This window comes from Antrostomus carolinensis, unplaced genomic scaffold (genome assembly GCF_000700745.2).
Source record: "Antrostomus carolinensis isolate BGI_N321 unplaced genomic scaffold, ASM70074v2 scaffold43983, whole genome shotgun sequence".
NCBI classification, from domain to species: Eukaryota; Metazoa; Chordata; class Aves; order Caprimulgiformes; family Caprimulgidae; genus Antrostomus; species Antrostomus carolinensis.
In genome coordinates this window covers 12,021-33,799 of record NW_010305269.1, presented here as the reverse complement: position 1 = coordinate 33,799, position 21,779 = coordinate 12,021, and the positions used below count along the sequence as shown (strand labels likewise).

The following is a 21,779-nucleotide window of genomic DNA, read 5'->3' as shown; positions in this document are numbered from 1 at the left end:
GTTGTCCCGTGGCTTCTGCTCCTGAGACTATATATTCCTTTTTGTAGTTCTTACAGGATCCTGACGAAGAAATTGCCAAAATGGAGCTGACTAGAAAAAAGCAGTATGAAAACCAGGTAACCCATTTGGCTTTGGATGATACTCCTGTGATCTTACTTAACCCTATTGTTATTTTGCAGTACCTCATTACTATCACCAACATGGTGCAACAGATACACAGCTACCCCATGCTGCATAGCCATGGGTGAGGGGGACTATCAACCCTGACTGATGAAGAGTGCAGAACACTCCAGGTCATACAGGTTGCTTTGGAGTCTTTCCAAGAGATGAGGCCTGTATTGGTCTAAAACATTATGTTACTACTTCAGTATATCCAGCTGTCCTGGGTTTGCAAGGGTACACCTTATGAAAGCCTTAATATGCATCTAGGCTTATGTGGAGGGAGTTGCAAGAGTACAGCGATGAACTTACCTGCTGTACATTGCAGGCCAAAGCACTAGACACTTAAGCATGCAAACAGAATAATCCCTTGAAGTGGTTCTCTTTGTGGTTATCTACTTATGTATCATCTGGGAGAGAGGAAAGATCCCCCTTTTCTTCCACTGTCATCTCCATTCCCATTGACAAGGGTCATTACCGGACTGACAGAAAGTAAAGAGTTCCTGATTGGAGCTTCAGAGTTTATAGCTGCTGCTAATGCAGTAGTAAAATAGGCTTAATTCCTCTGCAGAACAAAGGGATCATTCCTGTAAAGTCACTTACCTGTGGGAATCAGGCCTGCAGTGGAGGTTGGTAGTGACCATTGCCAGCTTTGTCAGCAAGACATCCAGCATGGTCTGTGTTACAAAGTCAAAACTAACTTTAGTAGTGTCCTCTAGCTCCCTTCGTGCCCTTTCTATAATCTTTGAACCTGAGATGCTATTGGTATCTATATTAGATGCCATATTGTTATATGGCACTGAAAGCACGATGCTTTTGTACATTGAGATGCCCACTCTAAATAAAAGAGAGTAGCTTGCTTTTTGAAGTAGGTTTATTTCCCTTCTTTTATTTTTCTTTCTGCACACACACATGGCTTGCTTACTCACTGTCGGTAGGACTTCAGCCTGTTAATGCACATGCAGGGTGATACTTAAGCTGCAAAAGTTGTGATCAGGGAGTACAGACTGTACTCATTTGGTACGCAAGGCTATGCATAATGTGGCACATCTAACCAAAAGTGGCAGCTGGAAGTTCTAAGACTAAAGTGCTACCATAACAGATGGGCATCATTGTTTGGAATGGCCTCTGCTTGTTGCAACTGCGTATACTAGTTATCAGTCAACATATTAAGCAGGGCTCAAATGGTGAGCATTTAATGAGGGGATCTCTCCTTCCCTTCTGTCTTTCTTTTGTGCAGTATATTAAACTAATTTCTCACTTCTGACAAGGAAGAGCTGCCTGTCCTTCACCACAGCACTCTCTTTCACCATAAGATTCATTCTGTATGAGCTGAGCAAGGGCTTCTTGTGCATGTTTATTGCATAATAATAAGGTATTGTTAGAAAACCCTCAACAGGGACCCAATTTTACCTTTTTCCAGAAAGACAGTGGAAAGAAACTTGAAATATATTTTGCATCCATTGACCTTCAACTTTGAAAGTAGAGACTTCCAATTGTTTGTGTTCCCAGCCTGGTAGCCATTCAATGTTACTTAAGGAATGAATTCAAATTTAGATAATTTGGGCAATAAGCATCCAAAATATTCACTTGGGAATTGTTCAAGTGAAGCTCAGGATACTGGTGGGATTTGGCCCTTTGATTCTGTAAACTGATAAAATAAGTACCTGTGTATCTGTCCCTACATAGAGAAGGTTTTTTGTTGCAACAAAGTAGCAGATTGTTACAGATCTGTTTAAAAAAAATCTAACATTTGGCTGCACAGCAGCAGCTCTTCAGTCGATGGTGTGACACAAGCTATTCTCTGATATAAATTGCCATGGGCCACTAATGAGAATATGTTTACGGTTCCAGCAGCAGTATAGCAGACTTGTATGATAGCCAGTGTGATAGTTATTCTGTTGAGGCACAACAATTCTAAAATGCAAGTAGCTATAAATCCACTGCAACCTATACCACATGACTTCTACATTAAATAAATTGTTTACTGACACTAGTTTATACACAAGGCAAAATATCATAGTCACATCCCCCTTTACAGCATCTTCATAGTCAATTCATTAGTTTGCTTCTGTTGAACATAAGGCCTGAGTTCTTAATTAGGATGCCGTTACCCTTTATGTGATGAAAGGGTGGCTATATCATCAGGTTTGTGACAGCAGAATATTGCATAAATTCTGTGTTTGATTTTAGAGAACTGGCACTGCTGTAATTCTGCTAGCCATTCTCATATTAATTCTGGCTGCTTTCTTTGGATGGATACACTTCCAAGGCTCTGTGTAAAACAAAATTCATCTAACCAGATTAGAGTCATCCATGCAATTGTGATACAAATTATATGGACACCTCCATCTAACGTGTAGAATTGACTCTAGAAGTTAGTTTTTTCTAGAAACTAACTAATGTTTTTAGGTAAAGAGAAGATGGAGTAAACTCTCAGGAAATAGTTTTGATCAGTTTCTCACTAGAGGTGATTCTGGTCTTAATGTTGTCAAAATGTTCCACCTAACTAGTTTGAAAATATCCTCCAGAATGTTTCTTTAACTAGTCTAGGTTCTCTTTGGAAGATCCAATTTAAGAAACAAAACAAAACCCCTCAAAAACAGCTTACATGTCTTCAGACAAACAGATAAAGAATGTAAACTTTATCCAGGTTGAGAGCTTGACTTGGCCCTAATTTGGGGCAGGACAATATTCAGACTCTTGAGAAAATTTAATGTAGTAGAAGCTTTTATGTTATTCAGAAATAATTGGAACAACTTAATAATGTGACTTGCTCTTCTCTCTCCTTTTTATTAATTCTGGAATCCCTTTTTGATGGCAAAGAAAAACCCCTATACTTCAAACTAATGCATCCTGTGAGTGAAAAATGGCTAGAATTGTAGGTCTTACTATTTCTGATAGGCAAACTAAGGCTGCAGTCTAGTAGTTGATATTGTCTCTTACTTGGTGCTGCTTTTTAGGGTGAAACAAACAGACCTATCCCCTTCCTGTTCCTCTGCCTTCTATTTTCATGCTGAAAATCCTCCAGCCTTTCTGTTTGAATACAGTTCTGGGTTACATCCTCTGCTTTCCTGGTGCCCTACTTTCTCTGTGGAAGCTTGTTCTGGTGGCTCCCAGCTCTTGTCAAGATGCACGAGTGTCTTGGCAGCTTGTATTCTTAGGTGTGGCTGCTTCACTGAAGGCTCTGCCTGTAACCAGTAACCCAAATGGTCACTGCCTGCTCCATTTTGTGTCTGACCTATGTGCCTGAAGGATTTCCAAGAGATCCATTTAAATGGACATTTGATGTGTCAGTGAATGGTGACATGCTGCAGAGAACTGAGATGTGCGAATGTATGAGCTTTAAGAAAACCCACCTCTGAACTCCTGGGTTTTCTTTGTTTGGAGTTGTACGGGCTTGACTGCTCTGATGGACTTCTGTGGTCACCTACCTTCTCCCCTTTTTAGTGCTGCTACTCCTGACAAGCCTTCTCATGTCCTTAGTTCAATTTCTCCAATCTGTATCTAGTTATCAGGTCTGAGATACAGCTCTGTATCTCTGATCAATTGTTCCTGTATCTGGAGTGTTACTGTGGGTATTGCCAAGCTTTCTTGCTGGGCTCCATATAGATTCAAAGAGGCAGTGTTCCCCATTGGCTTTTGGCTTGCGGCTTGCATCCTGCTTCAGTTCCTATTTGCCTCAGAAGTAAGCCCAAGACTGTAGGATTTCCTCTATTAGGCTGCACGGATTCTCTGTAACATCTATCACTTTTTGGCAGCCCCCTGCTTTTGGGTTGGCTCTGTGCAAGCCCAAAGGAAACTCTTCATGGTTTCCTCACACTGTCTCCACCTTAAATTGTTTCTTTTTTTCAGTGATGGCTCCTATTTCCTTACAGTTACAGTGTGATGTAATGCAGTTTCTTGGTACTATTTCTTAGGTTTGGATGAATGTCTTGCTAAATCTGCTTTAAAGACTCAAGATTCTGATTAATATGCTCATTCCCTCAACCAAAATACATGCTAGTGGTGTTCCCTTGCTTACACTAATTCAGACTCCTGTCTCCTTTCCTGGTAGTCTCTTGCTTTTGAGGGCCCTACACATTTCCTTCCTTCTTGTTTCTAGCTAAGCTATATGGTCTTTCTGTTGCTTGCATCTTTTTCCCAATCATCTTGGTGAGCAACATTATCTAGTCAAAAATTTTGTTTTCTCTTCTTAAAACTCCTAAGAGGCTCTTGACCCTTGACTTAACATTTCCTTGTAGAAGACTGAGGATGGTGAAATCTCTTAAATCAATTATCGTTTCTGCAGTGTAGTATGTGAGGTGTCTACTTTGGCTGAGAACTCTGTGGAGCAGATCCCTCGTCCTTTAGAAGCTGCTGGTGTAGTAGGCACGTTTAAGTAGGTATTATATAATCTACTGCTTTTCTCTTGGCTTGCTGATTAACTGATAAGGCAGCGCTTCTCCAAAGGGTGTTGGCAGCTGGACTTGCTGTGCAGTTTGGAGGACAAAATGTGGCTAAAGTCTAGTTTTGAGGGAGGACAAAAATTAACTTAAAGCAACGCTGATGTGTCACTTTTATTGAAACTTTCGGTTTGTAAGGAATCTGTCATTTTTAAGATAAAGATACTATTCCCTCTATCTGCCTTTCCCCACCCAAATTAAATGGAGGCATGGCTGGGTATGTAGCTGTGCTAGATTTGCATGTAGAACTCCAAGAAGAAAAACTGCCCATCGTGTGTCAGTAGCTGAAAGCACAAAGCAGTGTTAGCTGGGAGTGAACTGTGAAATGTGGTTTTTGTTTCATCAAGTCAGTGGTTTCTGTTTCTGAAGCTGGTGCTAGAGGGTAGCCATTTTGCTGGAAAGTGATGTCATTTGTAGGAAGGACGGGGCAAAAATCAGGTGTGGAAGCTTCTTTGCGAGAGGCAAAATCTAATGTAGAGCATTTTATTTGTTAGCCCCTAATGATTATTCTGATTGGTTTTGGTGTTTGTCTGGTTTTGGTTTGTTGTTTTCTGTTTGTTTTTTTTTTTTCTTGAAGCACATTAGGAATCTTGTTAGAGTTCTGTCCTTTTAGTGCTGCAGAGCAGATCAGTTTGCAGCAAGATGGCTAACTTCACTGTTAGGTAGAAATGCCAAATTTTAATTTGCTTAGGCATGATGACATGGGGCTGGCTTGGTATTCTACTGCAAAATAAAACAAGTTGTATTTTCCTGGGCAACTGTGTGAAGCATACGCTAACAGAGCTAGGCAGGAGAAAAGTAAGCCTAAACTTAACTTGTGATCCAAATGAAAGGATATGATGAGTGAAGTGTTGGGATGTCTGATGTTTGCAGACCTTGGTGAAATTCTGTATATGAAATGGTCAACTTGATACTTTAGTGGCAATTGCTTAAAGTGTACTTGCTTTATTCTGAAAACAATTTGATCATAAGTGCTTTGTTTTTTCATCTTAGCACTGCAAGACGAATGAGTAAGAAAAATTCTATAAAATACTGATTTACTGTGTTCATTGTCAAGGTTGCTTTGCACAGAACCACAAATTCAGGCATTGCATCTACATATTCCTTACCAGAAACCCTGACCTTGTATTTATATAATTATAATCACAAATTGGGTTTTAAAGTTCCACCTGCTTGTTCTTTACCTGAAGGCAAGCATCTTGCTTTCATGCAAACTGTTTTTGGTGAAAACAAAATGCAATGTGATAATAGGAGATTCTGACTTGGATAGTCTTCCATGAAACAACTGTGCTCCTTCAAAATGAGAACAGAGTAAATGTTCTTCAGCTTTTGTTGCAAACTTTCTCTACTGTGAAAGTAAGCAACACACCTCTGCTCAGCACTGGTGAGGCCACACCAGTACTGTGTCCAGTCCTGGGCTCCCCAGTACAAGAGAGGCTTGAACATACTAGAAAGAGTCCAGTATAAGGCTGGTAAGATGATGAAGGGACCAGAGCATCTCTTCTAAAAGGAAAGGCTGAGGGAGCAGGGACTGTTTAGCCTGGAGAAATGTATTATCACCCTCTACAACTACCTGAAAGGAGGTTGCAGTGAGGTGGGTGTTGGTCTCTTCACCCAAATAACAAGTGACAGGACAAGAGGGAATGGCCTTAAGTTGCGCCAGGGGAGGTTTAGGTTGGATATTAGGAAAAAAATTCTTCGCTGAAAGGGTTGTCAAGTATTGGAACAGGCTGCCCAGGGCAGTGTTGGAGTCACCATCCCTGGAGGTATTTAAAGGACGTGTAGATGTGGTACTTGGGGACATGCTTTAGTGGTGAACTTGGCAATGCCAGGTTTACAGTTGGACTAGATGACCGTAATGGTCTTTTCCAACCAAAGTAATCTATTATTCTATGATTATATAAATATTTGAAGGGAGGATGTAAAGAAGATGGAGCCAAGCTCTTTTCAGTGATGGGACAAGAGGAGATAAACACAAACTAAAGCACGGGAGTTTCTCTGTGAACATCAGGAAACACTTCTTTCCGCGTGAGGGTGACCAAGCGCTGGCACATGTTGCCCAGAGAGGTTGTAGAACCTCTGTCCATAGTGGTACTCAAAAGCCATGGGGACATGGTCCTGGACCACTAGCTATAAGTGGCCCTGCTTGAGCAGGGCGGGGTTGGACAAAGTGACCCACAGGGGTCCCTTCCCATCTCAATGATTCTGTGCAGTTTAAAGAGGTAATTTTAGTTTCTGTCGTAGTTTCTTGCCGATGTCTTATCTTCTGTTTATAGCCAAAATTATTATTTAGAAAGGCACAGTGTAAATTCTTGTATTTCATTTAATAGCCATCCTGGAATAACGTTCACAAAAATGCCCACATGCTGATTCCTACACCAGATAAAGATGATGATCCAGTTGATGTTGATTACTCTCACTTTATACATCTAAGTGTTGTCCCAACTATAGCTTCACCTCTGCCAGTTCTAGGGTAAGTAAGTGTGCCATTTTGCTGCTGCTTGTCTGCCTTTCTTTTGACTTATGATTTGAGACTAAACATATTGATCTGTCTTAGCTGGGCAAACAGAGAGGATGTATGGAAAAATATGATAAAAAAAGAAGAGATGTATGTGAGGGATAAACTTTATATGCAAAGGCACCCTCTCCTGCAACCTAAAATGAGAACAATCCTTCTAGACTGGCTAATGGAGGTAAGTTTTTTCCATGCTTGTGGGTTTCAAGTTTGTTGAAGTGTGCTAGTAACTGTCATGAGTACATTTTGTGATCTTTGCATAACCTGTTTAGCACTAGACACTCATCTTCATCTTACTGTCAACAGCACCAAACTTAAAAATATATATATACAATAGTTGAGTTGATGGTGTACAAACTGACAATATATTCTAATATTCCTTTAAATTGCTAGTGGACAATAATCAATTTGTCCCTAAAGCTCCATGATGTAAGCTCTTTAAGGTCACACTGCAGATAAGACCTGCACAAATGATTATGAAAGTCACTGTAAGAAGGAAGGTGTGGTGACTTAGGGACGAGATGCATCTCACAATCTGTTATTGGCATGTAGAATGCACTACAACTCTTCTCTCTGTGGGCCTTTTGTGCTGTTTGGATGACTTGATGGCATAGTCTGTGTTCTTAATTCTGAAGTATTTGTGAGAATTTTCTCTTTTGAGGTGTTGGAATGATGCATCTTTGCAAAAATGAGGAACTGATGTTCTGACCCTGTTAGAACATGTGCTTCCATTTCCTAAAAGGTTTTTCCCTCTGATCTCTTGGGGTTTTTTTGAGTTACTGTAGTGGCAGTCATCTTGTGTCAAACGAAGCTGTTTAACTCGTGCTCTTAGTTAACGTGTTACTTCACAATAGCAGTGAAGCAGAATGCCAATATGAATTTTATGTCTTGCTCTTGCTTTTTTCAATACATCTGTAGCATCTGTTTTTGACTCTGTGACACTGTTCTTGACGTTTGTAATCTCTGATGTCACTCCAGGTTTGTGAAGTCTACAAGCTTCATAGAGAAACTTTTTATTTAGCACAAGATTTCTTTGATCGGTTTATGGCAACCCAAGAGAATGTTGTAAAAACCCTATTGCAGCTTATTGGTATCTCTTCTTTATTCATAGCAGCAAAGCTTGAGGTAAGTGTCTCCAGCTTTACTTAAACATAAGGTGAATGGACAGACAGCACACTTAGTGTACACTAGATGCATTTTAGCAGGCTTTATGCAGTTTATTGCTATGACTTTTCAGCTGGGAGACAAGAAAGATTTTTTTTTTTCTTTTCAAAGTTCCTCCTATTTTTTTTTAGAAGTGGCTAAAATTAAAACTAGCTAACATCAGAGTATATCTCCTTAATCATAAAAGGATAGTCTTTTCAGTGTTACAATAAATCTGAAGTTTTTAATTGTGATTGCTAAATTAATTTTTGGCTGCTGTATACAAAGACCACTTGTTGCAATTCTATTGTCAGTAGAGTACCTACTGGATGATAGTCTGAGCTATTCTTTATTTATTGGAACAAATTGAGCTATTTAAATATGTAGTGCTTTTTAAGTTCTTACTGTTTGTATTTTAAGAGGGCTATTATTCTTCAATGTGTTCTTCTCAAGCAAAGGATAAAAGGCCTTTTCTTTAGGATGTATCAAAAAAAAGAATTGTTTTTAATCATGTCAATTATGATACCGTCTCAGTGGTGCTGTAGTCAAACAAAATGCATGTTGTAGTGATCCATCAAAAGTGAAAGGTGAAGGCTATGAGCAGGAAGGTTGAACAAGAAATCTGTGTATATTAGGGGTAGAGTAGGAAACCATGAGTTAGGATAGGGGGTTGGTTCTTTCTTCTTCTTTCCCCTCTGCTTTGAAATGCTGAAGTAGTGGTCAGTTCTTTTTCCTTTTTTTTTTTATAAGCACATGAGACTAGTTACAGCCTGTTCCACAAATTAATACTTGGTCTCCCTTTCAGGAAATTTACCCACCGAAGTTGCACCAGTTTGCCTATGTTACAGATGGAGCTTGTACAGAAGACGAAATTCTCAGTATGGAATTGATCATTATGAAGGTAGTATTTCAAAGTGGAATTAGTTCTACTTTAGTTTTTAAAAACGTATAGCATAATCAGCCTAAAAGCCGAGAGCCTCAGTTAATCTTATGTACTGCTAAGAGGCACAGTTTCTCTTTCTAATTAGAAAACAGTGTTCTCTAGGTAACAAGTGATTTAAAGCATCCACCAGTCTGTGTGTATTAACAAAATGAATCGTTCCCTCTACATATCCACAAGAGGAGGTACAGGAGAGGGTTTGATTTGCATGTTTCAAAGATGCCTTGACTGACTGGAATTGCAGCTTCAGATCTGGAGTAAATAAAGTTGTACGGTTTAAGTTGGGAATTCTTTATTAATACTGAAGTGCTGTGCATGTCTATTTTTTCAGGCTCTCAATTGGAACTTAAATCCCCTGACAGTTGTATCATGGCTGAACATTTACATGCAAGTTGCGTATTTAAATGAGGTTTATGAGGTGTTGCTGCCACAATATCCACAGCAAATATTTGTACAAATAGCAGAGGTAAGACTAACTTCTTCCTTCAAATGCTATTTTACCTGGGGGGAAAAAGTGTTCTTGTGATAGACTTACTTAATATCTGTTGTCTTGTAGCTCTTGGATCTCTGTGTGCTGGATATTGGCTGCTTGGAATATACTTACGGAGTACTTGCAGCTTCTGCTTTGTATCATTTCTCCTCATCTGAACTGATGCAGAAAGTTTCAGGTATTGGTATTTGTAAACTAAGTCTGATGTGTTTACAAACGTTAAGTCTTCATTCAGGCAGATAAGTGTATGCCTTGTCTTCCAGGTTATGAGTGGTGTGAGATAGAGGAATGTGTAAAATGGATGGTTCCGTTTGCCATGGCGATACGGGAAGTAGGAAGCTCCAAACTCAAACACTTCAGAGGTATAGCTCCTGAAGACTTGCACAATATACAGACGCACATAAACAGCTTGGATTTGCTGGTATGTATGTGCATAATTTGTCTGTAAAACCTCCTAAATCTTGTTTCTTCTTTGATTAGAACATACAGTAAACTTAAGTGAAGCATTATCAGATTAAGACCAAGTGTATTCAGACGATAAAAGGCAGAAGGTTGTACTCCAGTTCCAAAAGACACAGACTTTCTTGGGAATGACTTGTTCAGTATTTAGTTTAAAAAGGTGATTTTTACTCAAGCCTCTCATCCCAAATGGCAAATAATTACCCTAAAAATCAGAAGCATATTCCTACCATTTGGGGTACTTCAAATATCATGTTAGACCTTTCTCTATAGGAAACACAAGTAATACAACCTTGTCTGATGAAAAAGAAAATAAAGACTGATCACTTGAGACTGATCTTGTGGGACATGTGACTGATGGTTGACAAGGAGCTGAGCAAGAGAGGTTTTTAGCATAAGAAACTTGCAGAGGTTCAACAAATTGTAGTTTATCTAAGCTATTGGGGTTTTTTTAATTTGTTATTTAATTGTAGTAGAAATTAAAGCTCTTCTTGTTCAGTTGCTTCTGAATTTTACTTTCTTAAAGATACAAGTACCATAATGCTGATCAAGAGATTCCAAAAGTTAATGCCGATTTCCTGGGGTTTGTATTCACTAACTGTTGTGTACTGTGTGATTTATCAGTTACTGTTAGGGGGGTTAGATACAGATATGCATTTCCAGACTAGCAATCTGTCAAGTTATAAAATACTGAGTTATATTGACCTGTTGCATAGATTTGCCAAAGTAAATAATTTTTTCCTTTTCCTGTGCTTTCAGGACAAAGCTCAAGCAAAACAAGCCATATTGGCTGAGCAAAATAGGACTTCACCTTTCCCCACTGGTGTCCTTACACCACCACAAAGTAGTAAGAAACAGTCTTCTGGACTGAAGCCAATATGACAATAGAAACTGACAGACAATTTTGCTGAAGTGCCTGTTCTGATGGTTCTAACTCCTGCTCCATTATGGAAATGCTGCCAGTGAAGTTGATAAGCTTTTATGGAATCTGAAAAGGAAACCTTAATTATTTTTTTTTTGTGACAGAAAAGTTCTTCTATTTGAAATATTTTTATTGAACATTAAAATATTTTAAAGAAATTGATCAAGTACACCAGCCACTTAAAAGAACACCGAAGAGTGCTCCAAATGCTGCTACGGAGGGTGATGCTTGATGTGACCAACTGTTCAGAAAAAGGGCTTGATTAGTTACTGTGGCTGTTTGTCCTCTGGATAATCTGCAGTCATACTGTCCCCTGTTGACAAATGGGCAAAACTGCTGTGGAAGACAACATTTCAAAGCCTCTTTTTTCAAATGGTTGGCTTACAACTTGATGCCTTTTAAAAAACTTTTTATTGTAAATGCTGCTACGTCTCTGTGTATCCATTTTTAATAAAAATGCTGTCTAAGACAGCTGGTTTTATGTATATTCCTACTTTTCTTTTAATTATGGTCAGCTAAGGTTTTTCAGACTGTGACCACTAGTAGTGTGGGAGTTGGGGATAAATAATATAGTAACTATCACTTTATTTATTTACCACTACTGGCTTATCAATTAAAACTTCCTTTTTGGATACTAAGATAAAATTGTCATGTTGGGATACTTGGATTTCCCTTAGCCAGATGCAGGTGGCTGGGGAGGGGATAATAAACATGACAAGTATACAGGGAATCCTTCCAGAATATACTTTCTAGTGATCAGTGTATTGGGAAATTCTTGAATGAGACTGTCTGGATTGTTGTGCTTAATAGCAAGAAGAGATCAGCAGGGAAATCCTACCTTTTACTAAAACATAATCATTTAAACTTTGGGATTTTGGCAGAGTCTTTGTTAACTAATCGTCTCTGTGCAAAGCTGAATTCTGGAATGGTGTGTGCTTTTTTTACAGCAAGAGTTGTCCTTCTCGACCTGTGCATGGTCTGAGAATCTGAGAAGTCATAGTAGGATGTTTTCTGGAAATTCACTGTTCTGGAGAAAAGGGAAATAGAAACAAATGTAAAAATGGTTGCTGGTTTTTCTCACAATGTTCACTTTGAGGGACTGTTGAACAGCACTGGAAACTTGAGACTACCAGGGTTCATCATGTCCTGCAAATAACTTAAATACTGCAACACTTATATTTCAGGAAGCTCCTACTCTGCTGTTGGTTAATTTTTCTAAACATTGTTTCCCAGCAAGGCTGCTTTTTTTAAAATTTATTCTCCCTTTTGCTCTTCCCTGACCCAGTATTCTGATAAATGTTAAAGCTTTAATGTAATAAAAATGCCTACGGTAACTATTAGTAAGCAAATTATTTGGTGCTGCTGGCTTTTTTTTTTTCCCTTGCAATGAATAAGTTCTGTGCTAACAAAACAAGTGTAAAAAACGAGTGTTGGTGGTGCCAGTTCAGAGAGGTTTTATTTTCTCAGAGAACTACATATTCTAGGCAAAGGAATGTTACTTGCCTATTATTGAAAAAGTTTGTAGTGTTGGATGAATTGTCAAGATGCATTTTGGTACTTTGTCCTTAAATTTAGAACAGAAAACTGGTGTGTGGGTGTGGGGGAAACAATTAGCCCTCCTGAAAGGTACTCTGTAGGCTTAATTCCTAAATCACCAGCCAAGCTTCAGTACTAGTCCTTTTTCTGTTACTTTTCAGTGCTTAGTATGTGTTCCTAAAAAAATAAAAAAATATATATTTTAATTGTAACTGGCTTCATATAAATGGTGATTACATTTTCTTTGACTTAGTTGTTCAAGAAAATATTCTGTGATAACATTACAGATATTATGAAGTGTAAATTTCAGTTTAAGCTAAATATAAAATTCTGGTTAATACGTATTCAAGAGCCAGTGCAGGTGTTCTATGTGTTCTGGGGGCTCTGTGGGAAACCTGTGTCTGAGATACATATACATGTATCTATGAATGGGACTGTTCAGATAACACAACTCTTTCTAAATTGGATCTCTGCTTCAGATTGTAATCTTGTTAATTTTTTAACTTCTTCCCTGAAAAGTTGACCTGCTTTATTTCAATGGGTAGCAGTCTGTTCAGAGCGTGGAGGTCATGGCTTTGCAGCTTCCCAGGTACAGATGTGGTACTTTCCAGCAGGGTGACTTACCTTAAGAGCTATTTTCTTTATCATTTTTATCTCAGGCTTTGTTTCTGGTTGTCTTGTAGCACATGTGGATACTTATGTTTGAGGGCACTGTCTTTCTAGGATAGCTTGAATAAATTAGACACTGGTTGTCACGGGCTGAAAACTATTTTAGGGTGGAACAGTGCAGCTAATTTTAAGGAGGATGGTTGTCCCTATTATCCCCAAAAAAAACCCAACAAAAATACCCAACCAAACACAAAAAAAAGCCCCACCAAAACAAACAAACAAACTGAGGGAATTCCCTGCATGTTTCCTTGGATGAGGATCTTATTCTAAATTGTTGCAGGTCCTGGATCAATCTGGAGACAGATTCACAGCAGGCGGGTGCAGTTCTGCCTGATGAGGTAAGAGAAAAAAGTTTACACTCTTGTGTAGTTTGTGCACAAAAGTGAGCTGATATCAAATAATATGTTCTGTAAGCTGTCTGTGTCTTAAAGGATGTTACCCTGAGAGGGGGGGAGAAGGCTCCAGGGGAGGACAGCCCCAGGGTGAGGTGTGAGGCTGCTGCTCCTGGGACAGGAGTTTGGGGGGCTTGTGGGTGCTCGAGAACATGGAGAAAGCAATTTAGCTGTGCATTGCTGCACGCTCCTCCACTGGAAACTCTCTCTCCCTTTAATAGCTACAGAGCAGCATAAAGCATGCTGCAAAGTAAATTGAATTCTGCAGTAACCCAGGTGGCATATGATTATCTTCCTCCTTCCGAAAGCTTTGTCATAACTATGTATCAAAACCTCACCTTGGTCTGAAAGCTGGGGGCATCGGAGAAACTCAGAGCAAGAGAAATGAATCCAGTGCTAATTCTCTATTACTGCTGCTATAAAATGGAAAGTTGGAGGAAATAGCCCCAAGTGAGTGAGCTGAGGCTGTAATTGTGAGCTGGGTCGGGAAGGAGGAGCACTGGTGAGCAGAAAGGATGAAGATGCAGAGGTCTACAGTGTGTCTGCCAGATGCTGAGCTGTTGAAAACGCTGTAATTATCTAACAGTAGTTCATATAAATAGTTCTGCAGAGCTTGTCTCCCATAAAGCAGCAGAATGGTCTGCTGGTGGCTATCAGTTTCTAGGTCTCAGGTCAGTATCTCGTCTTGGTTCTCAGGAGCTGCAGCACGAGGGGGTTTATGACATCCCTGCCCACAAGAAAAATGATGCACAGAGCCTCACCTGAACCTTCCTTTTGCTGGTAGACCCTGGCTGAGTAGATCTGTTCTTCCAAGGAATTTCAGTTAAATATCTGCTTGTTGGAACTGAAGAGACTGCCACCAACACGTAAGGGGTGTGCAGATCCCTGACTCCTCAGTCGGAGACTAAGGTCTTACTTCTACCGACTGGTGCCTGTACTCCAACATGCACCAGCCCCTGCTCCTGGGATGGAGGAGCCTGTGATTGCCCAACAGACCTTCCCTTTGTTTCAGGGGGAAGTATTCCCTTTATCAGTACCTTTTCCTGTGAGGTACTATGAGTCTCTAATGTTCCATTTCTGATTGGGCTTGGCAGGAGAAATTCCTTGAATTTCCATGGGCATTAGAAAGAGAAAGAGAAGGAGCTAGTGCAGCTACATACAGTGGCTGTGGTGGGAAGGTGGTTCTGTAACTCTAAATGCATTTAGTGTCTTTCTGGCAATATTTCAGTTGGTCTTCACTTTGTTTAGCAAAAAAAAGTATTCAGCCACATATGTTAAAATACTCTTAAGCTACAAAGACAAAATCAAATGATCAAATGTTTGGGTATTTACAAACTGTACAAGACAAAGTTCCTTGAAACTGAAATTATACTGGTTTTAATCATGACCTAAACAATTTTCCTGAGAGAGAAAAGTAACAAGCCTGAACATTTTCTGTAAAATCCTGCAGCTAAAGGCCACGCCACAGACATGATTTTCCTGTTACTAAAAGCAGAATTTGGTATGTCGTATTTTCTTCCATCGGAGGCAGATTCTTGTATTTTCAGTGGGGCCAGGGTCCGAAGTGACTTGTGTACAGATGTGAGCTTTCAGAAAGAAATTGCCATCCGTGTTGGTGCTGTAAGGATGCAAAATCCACTAAAGCTGAGAGGGTGACACTGCTGCTGGGTCAGCGTGAGCAGGCAGCACGCTGGCGCTCTCCATCTCGGATCAGTGGTTTTTTCTTAAATGTGGACGGAAGAGTTCTCATGTAGAACTAAAAATAAGTGGCTTGGCTGGAAATTAGCCACTTGCTGAAATGACAGTAAAGATGTAATAAAGCTGTGTAGGAAAGGTTTGAGTTTTTCCCCCCCACAAGGCAAAAGAAGAAGTAGGGACAGCTGTGATTTGCCAGGTTATCGTGTTCAGACTCCAGTTACATGAGTTTACCTATTGCGTGCCCTGCGTGTAACTAGGATGAATGGTTTGAGCGTTCTTGGATTAAATCCCAGAGTAACAACGTCAGACGGAAAAGAGTGATATGGTGCTTTATTTCAGAGTTCTGTACAAGGTGAGGGGTTTTTTTTGGTTTTGTTTTTTTTGGAGGGGGGTGTATGGGGGGGTGGGTACTCTGCCAAGATGCCAGCCTCTGCAATTCAGCACCTCAGACCAGTTTTTCTGTATGTAAAAGAATTATTGACCATTAAAAGAAAGCATTTTTTTCTTTTTCCCACCCCAACATTCATCTTTCAAGTTCTTACCAGATGTTAATGTAATATTTGGACTGTACAGCTCACAGTGAGGCTCGGTTGTTACACTTTGGTTTGAGGTTGGTCTGAGAATAAACAAGTTGCTCTCTCATCTCAGCCAGATCTGGAAAGCGTTGCTTTCTGATGTTCATAAAGCTGATGTTTCTGGGCTCGCAGGAGGCAGCCCCTCTTACCTGTGCCAGAATGATGATGATGACATTTGGCCGCAGTAGAGGGCAAGTGAAAACCATTTACATTTTGGTTTGAGAAGTCTGGTTGTCAGCCACGGGCTCACGAGATCAAAGAAAAATGTTTTCATTCTGGCCAAAATCCTGCAGAATGAAGACTGTGCTGAGGAAAGGTTAGCTGATCCTGCGTGCCTTTATTAGTATTCTGGGCTTCAGTCAGGAGATTAATGATGGCCACAGACAGTGTCTCTTCATATTAAAGTGTCTTCACATGAGTAGTTTGGGTGAGTGCAAAAGGACTGGAAGGCACAAGCAGGCTGTCTTGTCTCGCCCCAACTGACAATGAGTCAACACTTTAATATAAAGAAGAAACAGTTGGTAACAGTCATTAACATAACAAAGTACCCTGTAGATCACTCCAAATTCATCTGATTTTTAAGCAAATGTTTTCCCCCTGAGAAGTGGCAACAAAACAGTTTATTGAATGTTTTGCTGCCTGGGCCACCCTGTTTTGCTGGAAGTGGGAGAGGTGCTCCAGCTGGATGGCTGGTCCTGAAACCTTTTACCCTCATTTCCTATCAGAACTGGACTCATGGTTGTGTTTTTGTTTGGTTGGTTTTTACCCCTCTTCCCTGTCTGTTGGTTTTCTCCATTGGACAACTTCAAGGAGATCTGACTTCTGTTAATATAGGAAAGAAGAAAAAGGAGTTAGGCTGCTGTTAGTCTGTGTGAAGGAGAGTCACAGGCTTGGGCACCATGCTCTGTGCTTTGCCAGACCCTTGGACAAGTGACAGTGGGGGCTCTGCTGGCAGGATGAAAGGTGGGAAGCAAGAGGGGAAGAAGGAATTGGGGATGTAGTACTGGCAGCTGTGGTGTACATCGGGCATTGAAGGGAGCTGGGCAGGGGCTAAGAGTGGCTCCAAGGAGGGAGGAAACGCTATGCAGCATGTCTGTTAGCCTGGTGCTCATGGAAAAAATTACTTGACTTCTGTACGTACCATCATGATGGGATGATGCAAGAAATGCGTGGGTTGAACATACCAAGAAGCCATTGCATGTCTGCCCAGAATGAACGAGTTTTGTTATTGCTGTAACTTGCATGTGCTCTTGGACTATGGTAGGACTATGGTATTCTCCTGTGGGTTCTGAGAGCTGCCTGCTGGTGGCAACAGGGCTGGGGTGTGCTGGCAGCTGCCACGGGTTTTGGATGCTCCTGCTGCCAAGTGGACTTTGCTCCCCAGCAGCCTGCCTGAACAGAAACCCTGTTTCCTGGGACTGACGTAACAGAAAGGTGGGACTCCGGGGAAGGTAAATCACGGGAGTCTGGTACACATTGCTGGCTGGCAGCTGAGCAGCACTGAGGGTAGAGATACCAGAGCAACCCAGGCAGAGGGTAGTGTGGAGAGGTGTCAAGTCACTGCTGATGGCGTACCTGAGTGCCAGCGCCCGCAGACGGGTCATGGCCTGGAGGGCAGCTGCAGGCACTGGGAGCTGGGCTTGGGATGCATGTGTGCTCCGGCACCTGTTGCTCACCAGCATGAGAGCCACCCTGGGTTCTCCTCCAGCTGTTGGTGTTGGAGAGGAACCAGATGGACCTCTTCCATCGCCACCTCTGCCCACCGCGCTGGGGAAGCCGTCTGTTTGGACAGGTCATCTTCCTGGGGCGTGGGGGGAGTGTGAGCGCACCCCTCTGTGCAGGGCTGCGCTGGGGGTCCGGCACTCCTTCGGGGATGCAGAGAGCGGGGTGGATGACAGCCGGCTGGGACCTGGTGGGGAGAGGGGGTGTGGAGGGGGGGGGCACAGCGGGAGCAGCTCAGCAGCCCCCATGCTCATGGACTTAATTGGGGCTGCGCTGGGGCCGGAGGAACGCAAGATGGCCGGGATTCTCACGGCGCGGGGAGGCTCGCCAGCCATGGCCAGGGACAGGCCAAATCATTAATGTCAATTAAGTACAGAATGTGTAGATTACTGACATGTTATTGTTAGGGCTCCGAAGGAAATATAATTAATAAAACTCCCGCACCCACACCGGGAGGCGGCCCTTTGTGTTCCCTGTGCTTTCCCCCGCCAACAACGTCCATCTCCTCCCACAGCCCCGCGCTCCTTTCCGCAGCCTCGGACGGCATTAACATTTGAATTAACATACAATCACTTTCTGAAATCTGTTAACGTTTATAATGTTGCTGTACTTTGCCTGATCATTGCATTTTTTTCTGTCAGTTTGTGCTTGGTGAGTTTTTTTCAAGTGATACCAAACATAGACCGATTATGCTGCAAAAATTGCATATTTGTTTAATGATTTCCCATTGGTATCTTTGTTGCTATGAACCAAAGCATTAAATAGAAGCTAGCACGTTAATGCTGTGTTGTTCTACATAATAAATTTGAATATCCCCCGATGAATATTTTTAACAGGGATTTTCTGAATAAAATGCACACGTGACAGGGTATTAGTAATTACTTAAAATCGGTTTTTGACATTTAATGTTGACATCTAAAATATTTCCTTTAATTTTTGGTTGCCTCTGCAAACAGAAATGATGGCATTTGTCCTAGGGAAGGCTGGGTGGACAAATAACACTTTTACTCATAATGAAATGAAAAGCAATAAAGAAAATGTGCTAAATGTCAACAGTAAAGCATATCTTCTCTTCATGTATTATGAGGAGAATATACCCCAAAATGTGCGTGCACACACAAAAATCCTTTAAGTGACTTAATATGTTTGAATATTAATGATCTGAATGTTAATCCATTGCAATGGTTCCATTTTTTGAAAATTGGCTATATTTAAACACATTATTACCTCAATAAATTCTCTATGGTCACTGTGGTAGCCCTAGTATGAAAAATAATCATCATAAATCTGAATTTACAAAATATCTCCCCAATTGCACAGTTTTGCAGAGAGAAACAAAAGATGAAGTATATATTATTTAACTCAATGTATTTTGTCCTTGCAGGAGTTGCTTGTCTAAAAAAACCAGCAGATGGAGTCTGTTGGAGGACACGAGGGTCTGGCAGTAGCCTAAGAAACCAGCTCAATTTTGTAAGCAAGTGCTGACTGAAACCTTGACTATGTGAGATGTGGTCTGGAAACCTCTGCTGAAGTAGTCGATGGACGCTGAAGCGTCTGCAGTTGCAGAAAGCAGCTTTGCCGGGAAGCCGGGTGAGCTGGTAGGGGATCCTGTGCCCATGGTAAAAGGGGTTTGACCACAAGTGGTCCAAGGTGGCTTGTCCTGGATGGTGGAAAACCCAACAGGCTTCTGTTTCAGCACAGCCAGCTGGTATTTTTCAGTGCTAGCAGCTTTGTGTTCAGCTGCACAGAAGTGCGGGAGCGAGGATGTTGGTTGGGGTGCAGAGAGGTGTTCTGGGATGTAGTGGGGTGCTGCTCTGGGGGTGCAGGGGGCTCTGGGAGCCACCATGCTGCAGGGCAAAGCTGTTGGGGTGATCTGAAGGGAAAATGAATGTCAAGGTCTTATCTTTCCACACAAAATGCAGTTCAACTCTGACACACATCTAAAGGCAGGCTGTGATGTTTCGTGTTGGAGAGCATCTCCATGGATGCTGGGGTGCAGGAGAGGCCAGGGCAGAGCCCGTGTCCGAGGCTTGTGTGTGTGCAGCATCAGGTGGGGTGGGAAACCCCTTAGCCCTGATCTTAGTTTTTACAACTCTTTTGTTAAAATAGTTATCAGGGAAATCATGAAGCACCTCCACGCTTTTTCTCTCATTATGTACAAATATGTGTCTTTGCCCCTGAATTTCCTGGGGTTTTTATCAGGAGGAGGATTGTTATGTGGGAGTGTCAACGATCACTGGGATGTTCTTTGCAGGGAGTTGGCCATTCAGACAGCAGTGTGGCAAAGCAGAGGGAGAGGAGAGGATGCCTGTGGTCTCTGAGCTCTCCCCGACACTTTGCCACAGCAGAAGGAGGGTCATGATCAGGGATGTTGCAAAAAGTAGCGGCCAGCAGGGCCTGCAGGAGAATCAGGGGCATTGCTTTTGTCCCAGAACTGCGGCACCTGGAGGGGGTTACATGGTAATTACTGTAATTATAGGCAGAAGAGGGAAGTCTGACCCACCTCTGACTTCATCCCTTCCCATAACATCTATTCCTCATCATCACGTTCGGCTCCTGCTCCCCTCAAGGCACCTCTCCCCCATGCCTGAAGGTCCTTGTGTAAGCACCTGGGAATGTTACTGGCTTTTGAATTTTTTTGCCTGCATTATCACTCAGCTAACAGCGTTCAATGACAGCAGACCTTGGTGAGGCAGAACTTGATAAGGCTGATAAAATACTGACCCATGTAAATCAATGAGGAGTTTTGCCACTATTCTCTTCTTCCATTTGAACTCTTATGACCAGAGTAACTAATCTGTGCATGCTGTCTTAGATAAATGATGTATCCAAACTGCTCAGCCACACATGTTGGACAAGGACAAGGAAAGAAACCAAATGATTCTTGAGTCCTCCACAAGCCCTGAGAAGGGGAATATGGCAGCAGTATGTGAAGGAGCTTGCCCAGGCAGCAAATGCAGCGCAGATACCCCCTTTCACAGGGTGCAGAGTCCCAGGCCGTGTACACAAGAACTGATCCTGGGATGCCTTCACCTAGTTCAGTCAGGCATCTCTGTAAATTTAGGAATATCTCAATGGGATTAGCTTTGCTGCTAAACCCTCAAAAAGCTGAGCACCCTAACTATGAATTACAGCCTTTCATATCTGCAGCTGAGTTTGACATGTGTAGCTGCAGCTGGCCCTACCTCTACAGTTTCATTTGATAAATCTGATTGATGAGGGTTTTTTAATTCCTCTCAATCTCTTTAAATTAGAAAAAAGAGAAGTTGAAAAGAGCTGTAATTGCCAATGAGCACTATAGAAACCTACAGCCAGCAGGCACGCTTCAAAGGAAACAGGGCTGGCCTGGACCCTTTGGCTGCTGGCTAGAGAGGGCTTCCAATGTGCCTGCATGGTGACTGTGTTTAAATTTGGATCCCTACTGAAGGCACTTAATTGGAAGATACTGGGGGTCTTGATGCATACAGCCTCTTCAATTCCGTGAGTGGAGGCTGCTGTTGGAGCAGACCCTGAAGGGTCTCTTGCAGGATGGGGTGGGTGGGTGTCCCAGCAGCAGGGAGCTCGCTGCCGGACTCCCCCAGTGCAGGCAGACACCTCTCCTTCCTGCGGAGCAGTGACTTGTGTTTGATCAGTAACAAGAAGAGCTTCCTCCTGGAGGAGCAAGAGACCTGCTTGGTGCATTTACAGCCCCGATGGTCACAGAGCAGCCTGGCTGTGCCACGTGGGGCTGGAGCCCACCTCCCTTGGGTCCTCATGCTTACTCCGTGGGCTCTGACCTTCCTGGGCAGCAGGTAGGGACACAGCTCTCCCCACGCTTGTATGTGAGTAACATCCCAGTGCCCTTGTGCCTGCTCACACAGCAATGTGGCTGCTGCCCTGGCTTCTGGGCGCACACAGCCAGCTGCCTGCACACCTGTCTGCATCAGCCCCTGTCCCGTCCCATCCTGTCCCATCCCATCTCTCTGTGCCCCAGGGAAGTGGGTACAGAGCGCTGTGGCTTTCCTCTGCTTTCCCACCGCCTTCCCTAGCACACTCCCCTGCGTGGCTGCAGAATTAAGCAACTAATTTTCATTAGTGTCAATGCACCTTGTGCCTAACTCTAAACGAATTAAAG

The 21,779-nt window shown here is 42.1% G+C and overlaps 1 protein-coding gene across 1 annotated transcript; it reads left to right on the top strand.

Annotated features, from left to right (window-relative positions):
* Positions 1-52: 52 nt before the first annotated feature.
* Positions 53-11,472, top strand: CCNE1 (cyclin E1). The gene is made up of 9 exons (XM_010164736.2): positions 53-116; positions 6,935-7,077; positions 7,162-7,297; positions 8,098-8,244; positions 9,068-9,163; positions 9,534-9,668; positions 9,759-9,870; positions 9,956-10,113; positions 10,911-11,472. Exons 1-9 carry the CDS (start codon positions 81-83, stop codon positions 11,031-11,033), a joined length of 1,086 nt encoding a protein of 361 aa, XP_010163038.1. The 5' UTR covers positions 53-80; the 3' UTR covers positions 11,034-11,472.
* Positions 11,473-21,779: the final 10,307 nt, after the last annotated feature.